This window comes from Odocoileus virginianus, chromosome 13, assembly GCF_023699985.2.
Source record: "Odocoileus virginianus isolate 20LAN1187 ecotype Illinois chromosome 13, Ovbor_1.2, whole genome shotgun sequence".
NCBI classification, from domain to species: Eukaryota; Metazoa; Chordata; class Mammalia; order Artiodactyla; family Cervidae; genus Odocoileus; species Odocoileus virginianus.
Window position 1 is genome coordinate 67,708,255 of NC_069686.1, and position 16,296 is coordinate 67,724,550.

Below are 16,296 nucleotides of genomic sequence, written 5' to 3' on the forward strand. Positions count from 1 at the left end.
GCCTGGCTTGGAGAATTTTGAGCATTACTTTACTAGCATGTGAGATGAGTGCAATTGTGCGGTAGTTTGAGCATTCTTTAGGATTGACTTTCTTAGGGATTGGAATGAAAACTGACCTTTTCCAGTCCTGTGGCCACTGCTGAGTTTTCCAAATTTGCTGGCATATTGAGGGCAGCACTTTCACAGCATCATCTTTCAGGATTTGAAATAGCTCAACTGGAATTCCATCACCTCCACTAGCTTTGTTCCTAGTGATGCTTTCTAAGGCCCACTTGACTTCACATTCCAGGATGCCTGGCTCTAGGTGAGTGATCACAGCATCATGATTATCTAGGTCGTGAAGATCTTTTTTGTACAGTTCTTCTGTGTATTCTTGCCACCTCTTCTTATTATCTTCTGCTTCTGTTAGGTCCATACCATTTCTGTCCTTTATCGAGCCCATCTTTGCATGAAATGTTCTGTTGGTATCTCTAATTTTCTTGAAGAGCTCTCTAGTGTTTCCTATTCTGTTGTTTTCCTCTATTTCTTTGCACTGATCACTGAGGAAGGCTTTCTTATCTCTCCTGGCTATTCTTTGTAACTCTGCATTCAAATGGGAATATCTTTCCTTTTCTCCTTTGCATTTCACATCTCTTCTTTTCACAGCTATTTGTAAGGCCTCCTAAGACAACCATTTTGCGCTTTTGCATTTCTTTTCCATGGGGATCGTCTTGAACCTCTGTCCATAGTTCATCCGGCACTCTGTCTATCATATTTAGTCCCTTAAATCTATTTCTCACTTCCACTGTATAATCATAAGGGATTTGCTTTAGGTCATACCTGAATGGTCTAGTGGTTTTCCCTACTTTCTTCGATTTAAGTCTGAATTGGCAAGAAGGAGTTCATGATCTGAGCCACAGTCAGCTCCCGGTCTTGTTTTTGCTGACTGTATAGAGCTTCTCCATCTATTTCAGCCTGTGTTAGTCCTTTCTGGCACTATAATGCATGCCACGATTGTTGTTGTTCAGTTGCTCCCACAGATTTGGGCTAAAGCAACAGACATGCATTTCTGGCAGTTCTGGGCACTGAGAATTAAGTTCAAGATCAAAGTGTCAGCAGGCTTGAGGTCTCGTGGGGGCCACCTCCTTGTTTATAGCCCGGCGTTTTCTCTCTGTATCCTCATGTGGCAGAAAGCCTGAGGGAGCCCTCTGGGGTCTCTTTTACAAGGGCACTAATTCCATTCATGAGGACTCCACCGTCATGACCTAGTCACCTTCTGGTGGCCTCCTAATTCCACCACACTGGAGGCTGGTTATCAAGATATGAAATTGGGCAGGGGTAGGGGGCAGAGGGGACAAAAGCATTTCGTCTAGCACAACCCGAAAGCTGCCTCCTCTGGGTGACCTCCCTGATCACCTCCTCAATCATTCTTTTTCCCTTCTCCCTTTTTCATGTCTTCAGGATTTATCAGCACCCGGGCCTTGAATCATGAATCCCTATTTTTAACTGCCTGTTGGCTCTCCCTACCCCAGAATGGAAAACCCCAAGGGTGGGTCTTACTTAGAGCAGTTAACTGTTAGACCTTCAGACTCTAATGAAGGGAATGTGATGGGCCCTCAGTGAACCTTCTCTGAAGGGAGGATTCTGGAGGAAACTTTGGAATCAGGCCCAATTCCTACCCCCATGTTGCCGTGTGTGTGACCTCAGGCAGGTTGTAGTTTGCTCTGTAAAGTGATGGGCATTATTGCATCCAGTTCAGTGGTTCTCCTGATAAATTGCACTGATACAGGAACTTATAAAGTGAGCCCCTAAGTGGTGGTGATTATATCATGATGCACGTCTAGAAAGGAGGGCTTTCGAGTGGGAAGAGAGACAATGCTCACTGGGGGAAGTGGAAGCTAGGGGTAGAGGGAACCTGAAGGAACTTTTTAACCAACCAAATACTTTGCCTTTGCTGCTGGTGGTGGTGATGTGGGAGTGGGAGGGGGCATTCTGAGAACCACTGGGGCAGGGGGAGAGCCAGGGCCTGGCTGGGCTGGGGCCTTGGCCCTGCTGCTCTCTAGCTGTGAGGCCTTGGGTAAGATCCAGGAGCTCCCTGGGCTCACTCTCCACATTTCTAAAGCAAGGATGCTCACACCTGTCTCAGGCCAGTGTTTCTAGGGGGACAGAGAAGCCAGCAGTGATGGAGACTCCCCTTTGGTCCCCAGGCGAGTGCTCCCTCTATATCCGGGTCTTAGGTCCCTGCAGTTCCCACACCCCCTATGTGGTCCATGGATGCCGCTGATCCTCATGGGGCCACACTGTCTTCAGGAAAGGGGAGGGAAGGAGAAGTGTGGATAAGGAAGTTCTTTCACCTACTGCCGGACTTTCCTGTGATAAGAAAGTCTATCACCAAATCTAACTGCAGGCCAGGCATGTGCAAAACAGCAGCAACCTCAGGGTGTGAGTGGGAGAGCAAACAGGCCACACAGCGCCACGGGGCGGGGGCGGGGGCGGGTGGGCCTGGTTCTGTTTTCGGCACATCTGCGGGAGGAGACATTCTCTTCGGATAAATCTTCAGAGCAGCCAGATGTCTCTTCCCAACTCCCAGCAAGGAGAGGCTTTATAACCCTGGCCTTTGCTCTTTTCTAGGCTGGAGAGGTCATGTCCTTGGTCCCCACGTTGGTCCCCCAGTGTGAAATCAGGGCTGGGAAGATCATTGCTGGCCCATTCCCTGGGCCTGCACAGTTCAGCTGCTCCTTACAGAGCTGTCTTCCCCATCATAACTGGATCTGCTCACTGTCCACGCGCTTGGCCCTGGCTGGGGCATAACTGTCACCATCAGTGAATGCCGGGGACTGTGCCTTAAAGAAGCAGTTGCATAAGCTCAGGGAGACCACTGATAGAGCTGCAGGTCCCAGGTGCACGCATGAACATATATGTGGATGAGGATGTTGTGAAATCTATATATTAGGAGAAAAAGATACCCCTATAACCTACCCCTAACCCATAACCACCCAAAAGCCACCATCTCAAGAAAGTGTATTTCCTTTCTTTTCTTTTATTGACTCTTTTTTAGAATGTTTAACATAGTTTATATTTAGAGTCCTATTCCTTTCCATTAGATCATACTATGAGCGTTTCCCCCCATCACTAAGAATTCCCAGGTGTCCCTCAGTAAGTGCAGCAGAACTGTCTGTCCTGTGGGTATATCATAATTTACAGAACCAATTTCTTGACGCAAAACATTTAGATAGTCCTCTCTTATTTTCCATCTTAAACCCAATGGCAATACACTTTGCCAAGCATGAATTTTTGTTGCCGTTTCTAGGTGATTTCTCCAGGATCAATGACTAGAAATGGAGTTTGATCCTTGGGGTGATATATTTGCCAAAGAATGTGTGAGAGAAGGAAGGGTTCCCATTTTTGAGAATCCCGCATTTTTTTGAGTGATCTAGACAGCATATATTTTAGACAATAGCATGTAAATACATGAAATATCATGAAAATTTTTGTAGCGCTTTATGTTTTATAAAGTACATTGTTAATTTTATCTTCACAACAAGTTTAAAATGGTGCATTCTTCTATATCCTGGTATCTAGAACAAAAGTAGTCCAGCCTCTGGTTTTCTGAGTTGGCACCCTACTTCTCCCATTGCGTGAGGTTGTTCTGTTCTTGAAAAGAAGCAGACACAGTTTCAAGTGGTTAAGAACTCAAGCTTCAGCAGGAGATCAAGCACTGCCGTGTAAATTTGGTCTTGTTAGTCTCTCTCAGCCATAGTTAAGAGGCTGATGGAACAGGGTGGGGATGGTGTGTTTGGAGTTACAGCGGAAGTTGTGAAGGGAAGACCATCTGGTTAGGAGCTGTTGTCACGGAGGCGGCAGAGAAAACATAACCACCCCTCTCTGTCCTCCAAACTCCAGTTTCCTGCTGCCATCTCCCAGCTTAAATGGAAACCAGCTGCCTGGTCGCTCAGGAGATGCAGAGTAGGGTCAGCCTCCCCAGGGTAAAGAGGAAGACAAGGAAGGGATCAACAGCCAGTGAAGAGATTCACAGGGCAGGTTCCCAAACAAAGAACTTCAGTCCTCTGGGGGTTTGGAGCCCAGCATGGCGGCACGTGGAGGCATTCTACTTCACCTCCTCCCAGGAAGAGCAAACCTTCTGAGCTCTTTTGGTGGTCTTGGTGTTGTCTTATCTGAGATTCTGGTGGTGCTTGCTACACCAGACACTTCTCTGGCCCTGCCCCGCCCCATCTCCTCCCCAGGACCACACACAGCGGCCAGACTGCGATCTTTTCCTCCCCTTCTTCCGGTCTCCTTTGAATTCCAGTTTCTTAGAAATCCTCAGATCTTCAGGAGGAAGAAGGGCAGGGTGTGGAGAGGAGACAGGGCTTCCCTTTCCCACTCTGTGCCTTGAGGCTATTTGCTGCCCCCTTAAAAAACCCCAAACAACCCAAAGCTGACAAGGCCCCTCTCTCAGAGGAGCATCCACCTATGGACAGTGGTGACTTCTGTATTGGAATAAGACTCTATTAAAAAAAAAACAAAAAACCTCAGGAATAATAGCAGGGAAATATAGCTGGAGGAAAGCAGATGCTCTGGGTTGTGAGTTACAGCATCCTCAACTTTCAGTTCCCCTTCATTGAGCACATCCCTAAAACAGCAATGCCTGGACATGCAAACTCTCTGGGTAAGGATCCAAAGACAGGAAGACCCCCTTTCCAGCCCCCTTATCTGCCCCCAGTCTGCATATAAACTGGACAAGTCCAGTGTATCAATGCCAGGACTGGCTCTATTCTCCAGAGCAAGGAGCCCTCCTCTCTTCACCCCATCCCAAGCCCCAGTGCTTCACCCATGTGAGGTGATATGGCTGGGGTGTTGCAGCCTGCAAGGCTTTGGTACCCACCAGACACTTGTCCCTGTTTTCATACAGTATAAGCAGGCACCGGGGCAACAGGGAAAGTGGGATCACAGCCAGGAGGAGACAAATACGGCTGAATCTTTGGATGGGGTTTCAGATCTGTGTGATGACATTGCAGAGTGCTTTGGCCTCCCTGGGATTGGGGAGATTATTTATAAGGCGACACATAAGGGACTGCAGCCATGAAATTAGAAGACGCTTACTCCTTGGAAGGAAAGCTGTGACCAATCTAGATGGCATATTAAAAAGCAGACGTTACTTTACCAGCAAAGGTCCGTCTAGTCAAAGCTATGGTTTTTCCAGTAGTCATGTATGGATGTGAGAGTTGGACTGTGAAGAAAGCTGAGCACTGAAGAACTGATGCTTTTGATCTGTGGTGTTGGAGAAGACTCTTGAGAGTCCCTTGGACTGCAAGAAGATTCAACCAGTCCATCCTTAAGGAAATCAGTCCTGAATATTCATTGGAAGGACTGATGCTGAAGCTGAAACTCCAATACTTTGGCTACCTCGTGGAAAGAACCGACTGATTAGGAAAGACCCTGATGCTGGGAAAGATTGAGGGCAGGAGGAGAAGGGGATGACAGAGGATGCGATGGTTGGATGGCATTACTGGATGCGATGGACATGAGTTTGAGTAGGTTCCAGGAGTTGGTGATGGACAGGGAAGTCTGGCATGCTGCAGTTCATGGGATCACAAAGAGTTGGACACGACTGAGTGACTGAACTGAACTGAACACACGGGACCATGAGGGCAATCATTTTGACCTTGAGACTAGCAGACACATTTTCACCAAGGCACATCAGATTCACATGGGCCTCACCTGGCTAGGTACTTTGTCATGAGAATTTGATCTGGGAGCCTGGGTAAGTGGACACAGTCTCTCTGCACAGATAGGAAGGGTGACCTGCTGGCAGTTGCAGGCAGGTAACTCCCCTTCTCCAGCCTACAACTAGCAGCTCCCAGGAGCCCAGACCCTGACCCACGATGACCAGGTATCCCAACAGGCAGACCCACCTGGAGGTCCTCCGGTCACCTCCCATCACCTTTCCATTCACAGCCTTCTCTTACCACCTGCTGGCAGTGCCCACTCAGCATCTCAGAAGGCCAGTCTTGGGACCGTCTCCTCTAGGAAACCTTTGTGAGAACCCAGAAAATTACCCTTTCTGAAGTTTCCCATAGACATCATTGTCTCTGCTGTAGGATCTGCTCTTTGAAGGCAGGGACCTTGCCTTAACTATCTGCCATAGGATGTAGTAGCTAAAGAGAGTTTGCCAAAGGAAAGAACGAATGAAGAAAGTCCTGAGTCTCCTCGCCGTCCTAGAACCGGGGCATCCTGGGGCCGAGTCTGATGGCTGAGTTCCCGCTAGAGCAGCCCCAGGCACGTCTTCTGTTTGTTATTAACTTTTGTTGGAGCGCAGCTGGTTTTCAGTGCGGCGCTAGTTTCAGGCACACAGCAGAGTGAATCAGTTATGTGTGTACAAATATTCACTCTTGTTCAGAATCTTTTCCCTTACAGTCCTTACAGAATACTGAGCCAAGTTCCCTGTGTTATGCAGTATACTCTCGTTAGTTATCAGTGTTATATACACTAATGTGTGTGTGTCAATCCTAATCGGCCCATGTTTCCTTCTCCCCATTTCCCCTCCCCCATCCACCCCTCGGCAGCCATAAGTTTTTTCTCTGCATCTGTGACTGTTTCCCAAGCACGTCTTTATTGCTTATATTGACACTCGAAGACACAGAGTCTAACTTGTCACATAAATGTGTCCGATCTCAACCGTGTCATAAATGTCTTGGGGACAGACCTCATCCTTTCCACATGCTATGAAGCCTGGGGCTGGGCAAATGCTGGTTTGCAAAAAAACAGAAAGTGGATAACAAGCTATCCGTTTCTTTCCTTGGAGTGCTTTAGCTTGAGTGCTATACCCTTTCCGGGCAAGATTAACAACAGACCAAAGAAAAGTAAATGTCTTTGACCTTTTTCTTACCCCAAAGGAAAGTCAGTTAGTAAACATCAGTTGTCAGCTGATTTCGACTTCACTTGCATCAGGCCTTTGAGGCCAGAATGTAGAAAAGGAAGGAGAAACTCCAGTGCAAGCAAAGAATTATCTATAGCCACAAAGCTTCCTGTCCTTCCCCTGGACGCAAGTCAGACTCACGCAAAGCCACGGCCCCTCCCCGCGAGTGCGCTGGGTAAGGTGACTTTTCTGGCCCAGTACCGTCAAGCGACAGACGCGGCTGCCACTGCCCTGCTGACATCTACTCCGCTGTCACGGTTCACATGACAGTCTTCACCCAGGACCTCGTGACACACCCGAGTTTCCCTTCAGGATTCGAAGACTAAAACAATCTTCCTTTTCCCAGAGTCCTCTGCCTGTGTGCGAATTCTTTTCTTGGCTGGACCAGGTGAAACAGGAATGGGGTGCTTCTTCCAGGACCTCCGAAGCAGGAGGAAAAATCATCGGAAGTGGGTGGGAAGGTATGAAGACAAAGCCTTGCAGGAAAAAGAACCTCCCAGCACAGCTTTATCGGAAAATACAAGAGAAGTGAGGCCCTTGGTGGTGACAGGAGGGTCACCTTATGTCCCTGGGGCCAGTGCCTAAGCACTGCGACCCCTGAGAATCCAGCTGCTGCTTAAGGCTGTGCCTTGTGAGCTGTGTCCAAGCTGCCAGGCGGAACGGAGAACGTCGCCTACGTGGTGGAGCAGCACCTCTGCACCCTGCTGCCTCCCAGGGCTGCTGCCTTGGACCAGGGGACAGGCGACTGATCCCCCTGCAGACCTGGAAAATCAGCAGGGAGCTGGCTGCAGCCAGATTACTTATGGTGCAGGAGCAAGGCCATCTCCAAACTCAGCAGCTGGCGCTGAGGAGAGAGAACACATTTTACTGCTGTGGCATCCCAGGTTACAACACAGGCGCTGCCCCTTCCATCTGTGAGACTTTGACCTCTTACTTGAGCTCTCTGGGCATGCATTTTATTATCTGCAATTCACAAAAAGGCGCAAAGGCTTCCCCTTTGCTGGCTTGCTGTTCGGAGCTAAGAGACAACTTCACCCAGTGCCTTCTGCCTAGTAAGACCGCCTCCCCCTGCTCGCCACCCCCACCCCAAGGCTGAGCCCCCAGGACCTGTGTCAGCACTTCCCTAGTCCTAGAGCATTGTGCCCACCCCTGAAAATTCCCAAGATTCGCTAGAATATCAACCTCCCCTGATCCCTACCCCCATACCCCGCCTCTATGGGAGGTGGTGACATCCCCACGTGAGAGCTGGGGCAGGAACAGCCCTTCCCTTCCTCTCTGAATCCACAGCTACAGGAAACACCTGATGTCCCCACCCTTGACCTGGCCCCCTCTGGCAAGTTCTGCAGCTGGGTGACCACACAGGGGATTCAGAAGCCCAGAGGTATCAGAATGCTTGGCCATTCCACTGCCATCACCCACAACAGCTTTCACGGGTATGATGCAAGTGAAGTAGAAATCAGCTGTGATTTGTTCTCCTTCTGTCGGCTTCTCGCTTAATCTCTTGATCAGGCTGCCCTAGGACAAAGGGTTTAGTTTATTCTTCTTGTCGTTGTTTAGTCACTAGGTCGTGTCTAACTCTTTGTGACCCCATGTACTGCAGCACTTCAGGCTTCCTGCCCTTCACTATCTCTCAAAGTTTGCTCAAATTCATGTTCATTGGGTCAGTAATGCCATCCAACCATCTCATCCTCTGTCACCCCCTTCTCCTCTCCTAGGTCTTTCCCAGCATCTGGGTCTTTTTCAGTGAGTCAGTTCTTTGTATTAGGTGGCCAACGTATTGGAGCTTCAGCTTCAGCATCAGTCCAGCCAATGAACATTCAGGGTTGATCTCCTTTAGACCTGATTGATTTGATCTCCTTTAGGATTGATTGACTTGATCTCCTTGCACTTCAAGGGACTCTCAAGAATCTTCTCCAGGTGGGATGTTCTGAGAGAACAGCATTGAAACAGGTATACTATCAAGGGTGAAACAGACCACCAGCCCAGGTTGGATGCATGAGACAAGTGCTCGGGGCTGGTGCACTGGGAAGACCCAGAGGGATGAGATGGGGAGGGAGGCGGGCGGGGGGATCAGGATGGGGAACACATGTAAATCCATGACTGATTCATGTCAATGTATGGCAAAAACCACTACAATATTGTAATTGTAAAGTAATTAGCCTCCAACTAATAAAAATAAATGAAAAAAAAAAAAAAGAACCTTCTCCAGTACCACAATTCAAAAGCATCAGCTCTTTGGCACTTGGCTTTCTTCATGGTCCAGCTCTCACATCTCACATCCATATGGAAAAACCATAGCTTTGACCATACACACCTTTTGTTGGCAAAGTGATATCTCTGCTTTTTAATACATTGTCCAGGTTTGTCATAGCTTTCATTCCAAGGAGCAAACATCTTTTAATTCCATGGCTGTAGTCACCATCTGCAGTGATTTTCGAGTCCAAGAAAATAAAATCTGTCACTCTTTCCACTTTTTCCCCATCTATTTTCCATGAAGTGATGGGACCAGATGCAATGATCTTAGTTTATTAAATGTTGAATTTTAAGCCAGCTTTTTCACTCTCCTCTTTCACCCTCATCAAGAGACTCTTTAGTTGCCTAAATCACAGCCTGTAAACATCATGGTGAATGATACCCTCGGGAAGAAACCCACTTTACACTGTGACTCAGATCAGTAGGCTCGTGGTGTGTGTGCACAGGAAGTCAGAGCGCCCTAAACAGTATCCCAGCTGCAGGTGAGGGACCCAGAGTAACATCCATAATAAGACTCAGAATCACGCCAGTGGCTGCAATGGATAAATGCCTATTCTGAACTAGTATCACGTGTGTGTGTTGGTTGGTCAGTCGTCTCTTTGTGACCCCATGGACTGGAGCCCACCAGGCGCCTCTGTTTTTGGGATTTCCCGGGCATGAACACTGGAGTGGGTTGCCATTTCCCTCTCCAGGGGATCTTCCCAACCCAGAGATGGAACCCACATCTCCTGCACTGGCAGGAGTGTTCTTTTACTGCTCAGCTACCAAGGAAGCCCCTCCTCTCTGGTCAGGGCATTGCAGTCTCAAGGAGAGCTGGGAAGGAAAAACACAGGGTTCTTTGGGTCTCTACAGAAGGTGGGGCGGCCACTCATACTTGTCCAGTCTTAGGACTAGACGTCTGCTTCTGATCCCAGACCCACACAGGACCATAAATAACACTTTGTTTTGCCATAAACACCCCCTACCCCGCTACCTTCAGTTACCCATCAGCCCCCGCCCCAGATCCTGAGCTCGCAGTGACCCTAATTCCAAGCTCATATGTACCCCTGAACCTCAGCAATGATGACCTTCCATTCCAGGCTCCTAATCCAGTTGCATACTACCCTGCCAACTGCTTGCACAGGGGCTGAGCTTATCCCAGCTAGCCTTCTGCAGATATCCCATGTCCTTGCTGCTAGCTGCGACAGCACAGGGCGCTGTGGCCCTTGAGGACGCTCACTGCGCATCTCCAGAGGCAAGAGGTCAAAGCCAGGTTTTAGGACCCCTGGTGCTATGGACGGCAAGCAGTTATCTGGGGAGAAAACTGAGAGCTAGAGAGAAGTGAGCACTCTTGTAGGGCTAAGCTCTCTGCCTGGAATGCAGCAAACTCCTCTTCGTCCTTCATGAGCCCCTCTTGATAAACCCTCTCTGGAAGGCCTTCTCTTACACCAGCAGTTCTCAACCCTGAATGTGCATCAGAATCACCTGGGCCCCAACCCCAGCATTTCTGGTACAAAAATGTGGAGCCCAGGAATGTGCATTTCTGACAGGCTCCCAGGAAACCCTGCTGTTCTAGGGACCGCACTCTGAGAACCACCACCTTACACCATCCCCACCTTCCCAGACATGCCCAGGCAGCCTCCTCTATGCCTGTTCTGACCCGTGTGGCAGGTCTGGCCAGGCTGAAGTGTCAGGACCATGGAGTCAGTCACACGGTGTGACTTGAACAAATTAATCTCTGGTCTCTACACACAAGCCAAGAAATTCTCCCCCAAGTGATCCAAGCCCTTACTTCTGGTCCTCACCCAGCTCACCTAGGCTCATCACTGGGCAGGACCTGCAGAGTTAAGCGTGCCAACCCGAGGCTGCTAAGGCTCACACAGGAGAGACTCCAACCGAGGGAAATCAGTTACACTTTTCTGGAGCTTAGCTTCCAAATCTGTAAAAAGGGAATAATAGTGACTAGTACTGAATGGGACTGTCACAGGGACTATTTGAATTAAAATACCTCAAGTGTTAAGAACGGTACCTGGCAAATGTCAAGCAATTGGCAATTGCTTTTAAAAGAGAAATAACACCTTTCTAATGCTGGCTGCCTTGGTCAAACTTGACTTAAGAAAGGCTTGCCTTCACCTGGAAAATTCCTCACAGCAATCTTGGGTATTTGAGCTTCTATACCCATCCACGCCGACTTAAGGAAGGTTCTGGCCTTTCTTACTTACTCTGAGGGGCTTGGTAATGTAGTAAGTTCCAGAATGCTGGCTTCTGAATGCATTCATTTGTATGCATTTCTTTGTCCTAGGAATCATGCATTCAGTAAATGTTTATTAAGTGCCCACTCTGTGCTAGAGACTAAGTCCCAAGCTGCATTTGATCACCCTGGATTGAGGAGCCCAGCATCCACTTGACCTTCCCTGTCTGTGCCTCCCTGCCCCGCCTGATGCCTGCTCTGTCTCTGCTGACTTGAGGCTTCGTTTTCTCCTCTCCCCACCTCCAGGCTCTGTGCTAGCCCCCGGGCCCTCAGCCTGGCCTTCCCTCCTCCGGGGGCCTCAGACCTGGAATCCCTGCTTCCTCCCACCACCAGCCAGCTTCTTATCAGAAAGAGGCATCTGGCAGCTTCACTGGGGAGAATGACCTCATCACACTATAATTAAAGCCACTCTCTGAACGGAAATGACTATTATGAAGCAGGCTTCTCTGTTTTAATAGCAGGCACCCTTGTAATGGGAACATGGGATTTCCATGTGAACACTGAAGTTTCCGTCCTCTAATAAATCCTTCCTCTCACGCATCTTCCAGAGGGGAGGTTCCTGCTCTCCTGCACATCCTAGCCTTCTGTCCAGATCACTCAGCTTTGGAAAAACACACTCAGTAACTTGGATAGTTCCACAGAGTGCCTCTCCCACAGAAGAATGCAGAGGCCTGTGTAGGGTCTCAGAGAGGGATCTCTGGGAGGGGCATCTTCAAGAGAGATGAGACACAGGGCCCCTCAGAGAAGGCAGACTAAGTCCTGGCCTCCAGCCTGACCACCAACCAGCTATGTGATGGCGGGCACATCACTCTGAGCCTCAGTGGCCCACCTGTGAAATGGGCTAATAAAAGTGGTGGTGATGTCGCTCAATCGTGTCCTACTCTTTGCAACCCCATGGACTGTAGCCCACCAGGCTCCTCTACACATGGCATTCTCCAGGCAAGAATACGGGACTGGGTTGCCATTTCCTCCTGCAGGGGATCTTCCCGACCCAGGGATCAAATCCTCATCTCCTGTTCATCTCCTGCATTAGCAGGCAGACTCTCCCACTGCACCAATCGGGAAGCCCCCAATATACCAGGCGCCTGGTATACTAGATGGACAGCAGCTAACCCAACAGCTGACATATGCGGACGCCCCGCAGGTGGTCTGCTTTTACCATCATCACGAGAAAAGCTAAGTGCAGGGCCAGGTGATGCTGCACTAAACCCAGTTGGCCCTGTCATCACAGCCTGCCCAGGTGTCTGCCGAGCAGGTACAGGCAGGGCTCTGGGTCGGAGGTGCAGTAGGGATGCAGCAGGGGCCCTCACGTCCTGGAGATGCCATATGGTGCCTGACGGCCCCAGAGCTCACACAGCGCTCTCCGGCAGCGGTCAGCAGCCAAGCAGAGCCCGGGCCCTGCCCTGCGCTCCCAGCCCGAGGCCTGTCCGTGTGCCGCGCGGTTCCCCGTGCACCCTGGGCCAGCGCACCTGCGAGCAGAGGGCGCGAGCTCAGTGGAGGCACTGCAGGGAGTGGGGAGCCATCCTTTCTCATCTCGGGCTCTTCTGTTCTATCTGCAGAGCCCAACCCTGGGATGGCCTCGAGTGAGATGGACATCGCTGTCATTGCAGGTATGCAGTCTTGGGGCCCTACAAGCAGGCAGGAGGGTCAGAGGAGAGACTCGGGGGAGGGCCTGCCGTGGCCTCACCTTCCTTCCCGCAAAGGAGGTTAGAAGGTGGGCTGGGGACTCGGTCTCTGTGAGAAAGCGTCCAACACAGCATCCTAGTGGATGAGGGGCCCGGACGGCCAAGTCAGGGCCTGTGAGGCCCTGGATCCACAGGGTGGGAGTCTGGAGGGAGAGCCGCTCCAGCGAGGAATGTGCAGGGCTGGGTGGGCTTGAGGGGCTGACCACGGCGCCCTGCCTTCTTCCCCAGCTCCCTCCAGCCACGCTCTTCCTTGCCGTGTCTTACACTCCTGTCCCCCTATTCTAACCCTGCTCCAGCCTTGCTTTGAACCCCATACTGGCCCTTGCTGGTCACAGCTGTGACCCCAAACTGTTTCAGGACCCGCTAGGTCTGTGAGATGTAGCTTTTGGTGTCCTGAGATTCACACGTCTCCCCTAGTTCATTCGTAGCTCAGGGAACTTCATGATTAAATATAAATAGATAAAAGCAGGTGATCACGCTGTGTTCTCTTTCTCACTGGGCAGCTGCACCTTCTTTTTCTTAGGTAATGTCATTCACATCATGCAGACAGAAGTGCCTAAAGGCGGTGGGAAGTTGAGGAAATTGTACTACAAAGCTGAGACTGGGTTCAGCTAAAGCCTCCACATATTTTCCACAGCACCTCCCTCAGTAAACCCATCTTCTAAGTCAAGGCAGAGGGTTTCTTCCACACTTTAAAGCAAACACCTTAGCTTGAACCCCTTCCCAAGCTGTGAGAGTGCCACCCGCTGGTCCTACCCTAGCTCTTCCATCCTCCCCACTCATCCTATCTCTCCAAGACCGAGTGACCTGGTCCTTCTGACTAGCCCTGGCACTGCACCACCTGACCCCTCCCGCAGAAGCACAGGGAACTGGATTGGGGTGAGGGGCTCAAACCACATTTCACCCAACCTGCCCCCGACACCATGGACAGCCCTCACCTCCTCGCCGTCCTCCTGCCCAGAGGACAGCCAGCTGAACTGGTCTTCCCAACGCCATGCACTTCGTGTTCCATGCTCAGTTGCGATGGCCCAGCTTTTAAAACCGAGAACTCTCAGATTCGTAAAATATAAGAGAAATACTGAGGGATGGAGTGATGCCCTCTGCAGGGGAAGGCTAATCTTCTTAGAGGAAGTGGTAGAGACTTATGATTCAGAAGGCAGCATCCAAGTTTACCAGGAATATAAGAGGGGAAAATATTTTCAGCAAACAGAACATTTGCAAAGACATGGGAAAATGGTCAAATAAAAAGTGTTTGGAGAAATACAGATCAGCCAGATGGACTCTGGTAAGAAGAGTTTGAAAATGATTGCAAATTCTTAATACTGAGGTGTAAAAAAGTTTTAGAGGGGGCCATTGATCTGAGTTACTAATGATAAAGAACCTGCCTACCAATGCAGGAGATGTAAGAGACGCAGGTTCAATCCCTGAGTGGGGAAGATCCTCTGGAGAAGGGCATGGCAACCCACTCCAGTATTATTGCCTGGAGAGTCCCACGGACAGAGGAGCCTGGCAGGCTGTGGTCCATTGAGTTACATAGAGTCAGACGCGGCTGAAGTGACAGCACGCATGCATTCATCTGAAGACTGAAGAACTTTGATTAAACATGAATGCTTCTTGGAAGGGAAAGATATCAGGTTGTTAACTGGTGATTTCTGAATAGAAGGATTAAGGACATTTTCATCTCCATTTTCATTTCTCTATATTTGCCAGGTCTTACAAAAGGAGTGTGGCTTTATAAAATAAATTTTTTCACTCTTTTAATATCTATATGTAAAACACCTAACTCTTTGGAATTAAACGTATTTATCTGTTAAAAAAATAAAAGTTTCAAGTCCCATGAACTTCTAAGTTTTAGGCAAAAACATGAGTTGAGTTCTGTGGATGATGCTTGGAGGTCTGCCCTCCTTGGTGGACCAGGAGGGCCTCAGAACAGGGTCCGTTCTGAGCTGACTCCAGCCTCAGTCTGAGGCTGCTGCGTGGAGGGAGCGGGGAGGCCGGGGGCCGCTTACCCGGGCACAGGGGCGGCAGCCTGTCTGGGCTGGGCGGCCGGCAGCGCGCCTGTCCTGGCACGCCCCGCGGCCCCGCCCCTGCCCACGCTGAGCTGTGCGCTTCCGTCCGCAGGCGTGGTCGCCGCCGTGGCCTTCGTGCTGGTCGGCCTGCTGCTGCTGATGCTGCATTACCTCTATCGGCACAAAGGCACGTACCACACCAACGAGGCCAAGGGCACGGAGTTCGCCGAGAGCGCGGACGTGGCCCTGCAGGACGACCCGGCCGTCCGGGACGACGGCGGCGGCAGCAAAAAGGAGTACTTCATTTGAAGGATGTTACCCGGACTCTGCGCCCCCCTGCCTCCCCGTCCAGGAAAGAGCCCGTCACCTGCAGCGCCGGGCAGCCCTCAGCGCCCCTACAGCCCAAGACACGCACCTCACCCGGGACTCGGTGCCTCCCGGGGTGGGGTGGGGATCGAAGGAGGAATCCAGCTGGAGGGGCTTCTCCCAGGACCCAGGGACGCTCAGCCAGAGGGAGGAGCTCCGAGCCCTCCTGGGCTGTACAGGTTACACCTGCGTGGGGGTGGAAGTCCTCGCTGGGTATGAGTGGGGTGGTGGCCTGGGGGCGCAAGGAGTGAGTTGTCATCATGCTGACTGGGGACAGTGGCATCAAACGTCAGCCCTTGGCATTTGGGGGAAACAGCAGGTGCCAGAGCTCCAAGGCACCTTTGTCTCCCATAGATGCAGCTCTGGATGATTGGAAATAAATTTGAAATGTAACGGAGCATTCAGAGTCAAACGACATGACTGTGATTGTTGTGTTCTCTGATGAACTCTGTGAGCTGATGCTGGGACGCAGCTCCGGGCTCCGCCGGGCGGTTATCAGAGAACACGGTCTATGGAGGTGGCTTCTGGGCCCCATGAGGGAGGGAGGGACCAGTGACCAGCTGGCCTCTTCCCCACATGAGCACAGCTTCAGGAAACACATATAGGGGTGCAGTGTCCCTCTAGAAATAGATTGTCCCAGCCCCGATGGCACTGGCTGAAGCGTTGGTTCCCAAATGCCTGGTATTAGAAAGCATGGACCTACTAAAAATATGGGTGAACCTCATCAGAAGAGCATTCCCAAGCCCAGTTCCAACATGTGTGGGAAGGCTTCCCCACAGCAACAGGCAACTCAGCTCAATTCTGACACTGTCTACCCAGAGACAGAATCAGACTCCACAGGTAAAGGACTCAGTC

General features: G+C 50.5%; 1 protein-coding gene across 1 annotated transcript in view; it reads left to right on the top strand.

The window, feature by feature from the left end:
- GYPC (glycophorin C (Gerbich blood group)) overlaps positions 1-15,838 on the top strand; it is a 44,945-nt gene extending 29,107 nt beyond the window's left edge. Inside the window, exons 2-3 of the mRNA XM_020913548.2 lie at positions 12,941-12,991; positions 15,188-15,838. Coding sequence (XP_020769207.1) covers positions 12,941-12,991; positions 15,188-15,384 — 248 coding nt within the window. The 3' untranslated portion in view covers positions 15,385-15,838. The remainder of the gene's footprint in view (positions 1-12,940; positions 12,992-15,187) is intronic.
- The last annotated feature ends 458 nt before the right edge of the window (positions 15,839-16,296 follow it).